The 7,092-nt window shown below is 44.5% G+C and overlaps 1 protein-coding gene across 1 annotated transcript; it reads left to right on the forward strand.

Annotated features, from left to right (window-relative positions):
* Positions 1-1,960: 1,960 nt before the first annotated feature.
* Positions 1,961-5,840, forward strand: egr1 (early growth response 1). Its single transcript, XM_061788087.1, has 2 exons — positions 1,961-2,655; positions 3,325-5,840. Exons 1-2 carry the CDS (start codon positions 2,445-2,447, stop codon positions 4,650-4,652), a joined length of 1,539 nt encoding a protein of 512 aa, XP_061644071.1. The 5' UTR covers positions 1,961-2,444; the 3' UTR covers positions 4,653-5,840.
* The last annotated feature ends 1,252 nt before the right edge of the window (positions 5,841-7,092 follow it).

A 7,092-nucleotide genomic window follows, 5' to 3' on the forward strand; every position in this document is an offset into this window, starting at 1 on the left:
CTGATGCTCAGCACCATCATCAAAAAGTCACCGCACAAATAAACAGCATTACACATTTTCCATCTCCACCCACTACTTCGGGCTTATTTTGGATTTGGTGAGCCCCTGCGCCAATCCTCATTAATATGTGACAGAAGTAAACATCCATCCATCCATTTTCTGAGCCGCTTCTCCTCACAAGGATCGCGGGAATGCTGGAGCTATCCCAGCTATCATCGGGCAGGAGGCGGGGTACACCCTAAACTGGTTGCCAGCCAGTCGCAGGGCACATAGAAACAAACAAACCATTTGCACTCATATTCACACCTACGGGCAATTTAGAGTCTTCAATCAACTTACCACGCATGTTTTTGGGATGTGGGAGGAAACCGGAGTACTCGGAGAAAACCCACGCAGGCACGGGGAGAACATGCAAACTCCACACAGGCGGGGCCGGGGATTGAACCCGGGTCCTCAGAACTGTGAGGCAGATGTGCTAACCAGTCGTGTGTGTGTGTGTATATAGTTGTTTTATGTGCTTTTTATGTGAGAGTTTACACAGTTAATGATTATTTGCTAAAAATACTAAGGTTTATCAGTTTGAACATAAAATATCTTGTCTTTGTAGTGTATTTAATTAAATATAGGTTGAACATGTTTTGCAAATCATTGTATTCTGTTTTTATTTATGTTTAACACAACGTCCCAACTTCATTTGAATTGGGGTTGTATTTAATGCCTTTGAAATTATTTTGTACCGCTCCTCTAACGACCTCGGTAGTTCTCTGCAGACCATGACTTGTGCTGTAAGATGTGACTACAAACATGTCAGGAAAAGCCAACTAAAATTCCTGAACTATATTTGGGGTTCATCATAGGCACTTTGCAGGAAATGATTTTCACATGAGTTTGAATGTGATTGCTTAATTCTAAAAACAGCCACATCTCCAGTTAGAAGAGCGTATGCACCTTTGTGCAACCACCTTCTCAGTTTATTTTTATTTCCCCTCTCTAAATTATTATTTTTTAATTGGGTTGTGCAGGTTTAGGTCATATAAATGGTGGCAAAAGTTGTGACATTATCTACAGTATCTTGGCCTAATTTGAGAGAGAGAGAGAGAGAAAGAGAGAGAGAGAGAAAGAGAGAAAGAGAGAGAGAGAGAGAGAGAGAGAGATACAATACTTTATCCATCCATTTTCTGAGCCGCTTCTCCTCACAAGGGTCGCGGGAGTGCTGGAGCCTCTCCCAGCGATCATCGGGCAGGGGGCGGGGTACACCCTGAACTGGTTGCCAACCAATCGCAGACAATACTTTATTGTTTAGTTAAACAATTTTTTTTTTTTTTTTTGGTTTGTTTGTTTTTTACTTTGTTTATTAAAAGTAAATGTTGCGAAATGTAGCTATTATCCCTCAGATTCACAGTGTGCATTGTTTCCCCCACAGTGACTGGAGCTTTAAATGAAAATAAATCAGAAGAGACGGGACTGTGCTGCTGACATGACTTATTGAGCGTTCTGGCCATGATTTGACTTTCCTGCTTCTCCCCGTGCCAAAAGAGCGCCGCCTCAGGAAGTCCCAAATAAGGACAGGCAACTGGAACACCACCGGAGCCGGTCCTTATGTGGTCATGACCTTATAAGGCGTGGTGGAGCGGCGCTTTCCGGCAGCTGCGTAGCCTGCCGCACAGATGGGAACTCCAAATGAAATCTATGGCCGGACAGGGAAAGAGCGAGAATGACACAGCTGTCTTACTGAGCTTTTACGTTATGAAGACACATTGAACGAGGAGCCGCGTTGCTTTTGCAATTTACTGCTGGAGCTTTTTTTAAAAAAACAAAAAAAAACAAGTCTCTGCGCGCTCTTCTTTTCCCTCCCGGCCAGCGTCATGTGTCCTCCACCGCAGTGACTAAATATGGGCTTCCTCCGCCCCGTATATGGACATCTACGTCACAGAGAGAGGGTTTATAAGCTGCGGAAACCTTTCCGCTCAGAGACAGCCCTGAGAGCCCACAAGAGCAACCATTAGAGCAGATAGGGAAACACATAGAACTCCCAAACTCAGAACATCGCACTAAAAGTACAAAAGTCAACAAACAATATTAAATCCAAGAGGGTTAATACCCGACTGGAAAAGTTAGTTTATCATTATTATACATATAAAAAACAAACCAATTGTTTATTCACTTTTTTTCAAATGAGTAAAAAGGACACTTCGGATTTTCTCTAAAAAGAAAAACAAAAAAGACAAGTGGATCTTTTATTCATATCTGAGCGAGAGGGGAAACAAAAGGACAAGTGGAGCACGAGAGGCAAGGAACGAGGCTGAGCACAACCCAGCATCCTCTTTGGCTTCTTCCCTGCAAACAGCCAGCGTGCAGCAGTCAGCCGCTCTGCACGCTTCTCCGGCCACCGGCTCCAGGCTCGAGCGTCAGCCCTGCAACAGCTCCAGAAGCGGCAGAAGAGGATGGCTGCAGCTAAGACCGAGATGCTCCTCCCAGCCCTGCAGATCTCGGAGCCTCTGAACTTCCCTCACTCCCCCATGGATAACTACCCCAAGCTGGAGGAGGTGATGATGCTCAGCTCTGCGGGGACACCCTTCCTCACAGCTTCCGCACCCGAAGGTGCCGGCTTTGGCTCCGGGGAGCCAGGCGAGCATTACGACCACCTTGCTGGGGGTAAGAGGGCTTCTTGTTTAAATTCACCATGTCGCGAATATCTTAAGTTGCTTGAGCTACTACATTGGAATGTTCTATGTTGTGTCTTTATTTTTGCTGTTGTTCATAAAATTACTTTTATCAACTATATTAATTACAACTATATTAAGAAAATATATGGTAATACTTTTATACGTGTGACAGTTCTGGCTAGAGTTGCTTTAGATTTTTATTTTATGTCATCAGGTTATTATTAAACTATAGGACAGTTTAAGTCACAAAGCATCTGATTTTATGCCAAATAATGGTTAGTTTGTGTCTGTGTCACCGCTTTGCTCTACAAATACTTTCGCTGCCCCATTAAAAACAACAACAACAACAACAAAAAAACGCAGCTGAACTGCAGTTTCCGTAAATAATCAGCCTCAAACTGATTGACTTCAAGAAAATGTGTTTTTGTGTGTGTGTGTCCATTTGTTCCAAACAGTATATAATAATAATGACACTGCGATTAGCAGCGTTAATGTGAAAAAAATTAGTGAAATGGAAGCGGGTTCGAAAGAGATCATTTTCGAGGTAAATAGAGGTCTTTGGGCTCTGTTGTGTGTGTGTGTGTGTGTAAATATTGGTGGGCACACCTTTGACTTGTCGCCTCTGACACGCCTCTAATGCGTCTTCCTCTCCTGGCAGATACACTCCCCGACATCCCCTTCAACTGTGAGAAGACAGTTGGGGAGCAGACGTACTCCACCCCAAGGCTTCCCCCCATCTCCTACACGGGTCGCTTCACTCTCGAACCTGCCACCACCTGCAGCAACAGCCTCTGGGCGGAGCCTATTTTGGGCTTGTTCACCGGTTTGATGGGCAACATTCCTGTGAGCTCCAACTCTTCGTCTGCCAACTCACAGAACTTATCCTCCTCAACTTCATCCGCCACAACGTCCTCCTCTTCCCCCTCATCTACCTCCTCCTCGTCGCAGAGCTCCAGCCTCGCGTCCTCCATTCACCACAACGAGCCTAACCCCATCTACTCGGCTGCCCCAACCTACTCCAACCCCAACTCAGACCTCTTTCCAGACCAGGGCCAAGCCTTCCCCAGTTCCAACGGCGCACAGTACCCTCCCCCTGCCTACCCTAACAGTAAAACGTGCAGCACTAGCTTTCCCGTGCCCATGATTCCTGACTACCTGTTCCCGCAGCAGCAGGGAGAGATCAGCCTGGTGCCCTCTGACCAAAAGCCATTCCAGAGTCAGTCAAGCCAGCCCTCTCTCACCCCCCTGTCTACCATCAAGGCCTTCGCCACCCAGACGGGCTCTCAAGACCTAAAGACTGTCTATCAGTCTCAGCTGATCAAGCCCAGCCGCATGCGCAAGTACCCTACCCGACCGAGCAAGACCCCCCCACACGAGAGGCCCTACGCCTGCCCGGTGGAGACGTGCGACCGCCGCTTCTCGCGCTCCGACGAGCTGACGCGCCACATTCGCATCCACACGGGCCAGAAGCCCTTCCAGTGCCGCATTTGCATGCGAAACTTCAGCCGCAGCGACCACCTAACAACGCACATCCGCACGCACACAGGCGAGAAGCCCTTTGCCTGCGATATCTGCGGACGCAAGTTTGCTCGCAGTGATGAGAGAAAGAGGCACACAAAGATCCACCTGCGGCAGAAGGACAAGAAGGCGGAGAAAGCGGGGACCGGGGCGTTGCGAGTGTCAGCCCCCGTGTCGGCCGCCTCGCCTGCCTCTAGCTACCCCTCGCCCATCACTTCATACCCGTCCCCGGTGTCTTCTTACCCGTCACCTGTCACCTCCTGCTACTCCTCTCCAGCGCACACTTCCTATCCATCTCCCTCTATTGCCACCACCTACCCTTCAGTGCCCATGTCAAGCACCTTCCAGTCCCAAGTCGCCTCTCCCTTCCCTTCGTCAGTCGCCTCCAACCTCTACAGCTCCCCTGTGCCCACCCCACTATCAGACCTGCAGACCACCCTCTCCCCAAGGACAATCGAGATCTGCTAAGATTGCTTCGAAAAGGTCACTTGAAGGGATGTGCGGCAGCAACTAAAGACTCCAGAGACTGTTGTTCCCCCCCTAAATAAAAAAAAAGCACTTTTGTGACTGCTCTCTGTGCGGTGTTGAGTCAATCCTGAGCAAGGTTTTTCCTTCCTCTCTGCCACAGCTCTGTCAAACAAATGCAGCACTTCAAATGCATAAAGGACTGAAAAGAGAGAGTTGGATCCAGCACTGTTGGCTCTTTACTATCAGGTACACACAAAATGAAAAAGTGAAGATCGCCAGCAGCTGCAGTGCTCAAACACGTCCGCCCCTTGTAGGCATGCATACAGTACAAGAGACAATGACTGATATACATAAGCTACCATATATGTATATTGTTCATGTGCCATGTTTAGTTTTTATCATTCTTTGATATCATTGATGTGAACAATGATTTGCATATCTGCATTGTATTATTTGAAGTGAGCAGGGCCACATTTTCTACATTGTCTATTAAGTAGTGATGCTGCTGTGATACGTTTTATTTGGAAAAAGACAAAAAAAAACACGTATTCAAGCATGAATAGGAGTGATGTTAGTTTCTGTTTGTAAATAGCATCCACTGGTACTCTTTTTCTCTCTTTCTCACATGTGACATATCGTTGATTAGAGGAAAGAAAAAGAAAAGAGCATTTCCTGCCTGCCCCCCCAAAAACTAACAAAAAATGACAAACGCTCCCGTTATTTGGTGCCTTTTGTGAAGCCTTGCTGATGTCGCGAATTGGCTGCGTGCGCGAGAGAGGATGCGCTGCATCTCGCCTTATGGACTGAGGGAATATTTTTGTTACAGAATGTCACACTCGAATTGAAAAGGGATGAGGGCACTGCTTCATTTAATTAGAATGTAAGCTAAAAAAAAAACAAAAAAAAAACAGAGAGAACATTTTAAATTATATTTTTATAAGTGTAAATATCCACATCTTCAAGAGCCGGAATGTTGACATTACCTACTGAGTAGGCATGGGATTCTTTTGTATGTTCAAAACATGCAGTTCATTATTTTGTGGTTTTTCTTTATTTTGTATTTGTGTTTGTTGAAACAAGTGACTGTTCCTGGCTTCTGAACACAATGAATGCGCTTAACTGCCAATGGGATATTTGGTGTAAAAGATATCCTCCCAGAAATTAAATATAAATAAAAATGTGAACATATATGTTTTTGTTTTGGTGCTTTAATGTTTAGACCAATTTGTTTAGACATATTTCCACAGGTTGCATTACGTACATTTATTTAACAACAAAGGAGAGGATTTTCTCGCTTGAATCAAAGAATACATTTGCTCAGCATAATCTCAGTTCGGTGGTCTCCAATCAGCGATAACACTAATGCATGACTCCCATTCCTACGAACACTGAGCATTTGATCTTGATTCATCCAACTTACTCTCAAAGATATTCCTCAGCTTATCTAAAGCTCAGTTTCAATTAAGATTCACACTGCCTGCCTCCAAACTGCTGCATACAGTCTGTATGCTCACCTTCAAGCTACATATATATATATATATATATATATATATAGAGAGAGAGAGAGAGAGAGAGAGAGAGAGAGAGAGAGAGAGAGAGAGAGAGTGTGTGAGCGCGATATATATATATCCTCTTCACGCTGTTAGAAAATATTTTTGGCAGTAAATGAGGATCTTTTAAAATGACTGTGCACGGTTATGTTTTCCTCTGTCCTTTTTTTCTCATGGATGTAACTGGCTAAATCCTGTCACTTCAAAGGACACAGTCGGAGTTCATCGTCCAACCACCATTTTCTACTTCCCATTTGTCTACCTAAATGAAAAACCTCTGGAGACAAGAACTCTACCCTTTCTTCAAGCCATATTTTGGAGAAATTTAGTGTTGTGACATTAACCAAAACTAGTTACAAAAGCAAACGCAGCTAAATTAGAAGCAGGAAAACAAGTTGACGACATTGATGGCAGTAAATGGAAAATAATTCATATAATTGGTCTCCTGATCCCAAATTGACTTTCTAAATTGGCTCTGATGAGTTTATGTGTTTGTATCAGCATGTGTGTGTCTGTGTTCTGTGTACATCATTGAGACAGTGATACACACTGGCTGCTGTGTGTTGCTGTTGAGGTACAGCCATGTTAATATGAGGGACTATTGCTGTTTGTATTAAGCCTTTTTGACTAGGGCCACCATACTACAGCTTGATTTCAGCAATTTGGAGGTGAGTCAAAACAAACAACGCATTGTTTGTTGCATCACACATCACCCCTGGCAAATACACACACTATAATAAAAAAAAATTGTTAAAAAATTAGGGCCAGTAATAGTATGACGAAAAATGGGAATCACAACCATTTATACTTTATACTACTTGGGTCAAATTCTTCAGAACTTTAATTTTGACTATCATAGCAATGCAGATGACACACACTTATATCTAGCA

The sequence above is a fragment of the Phyllopteryx taeniolatus genome, chromosome 10 (assembly GCF_024500385.1).
Source record: "Phyllopteryx taeniolatus isolate TA_2022b chromosome 10, UOR_Ptae_1.2, whole genome shotgun sequence".
Taxonomy (NCBI): Eukaryota; Metazoa; Chordata; class Actinopteri; order Syngnathiformes; family Syngnathidae; genus Phyllopteryx; species Phyllopteryx taeniolatus.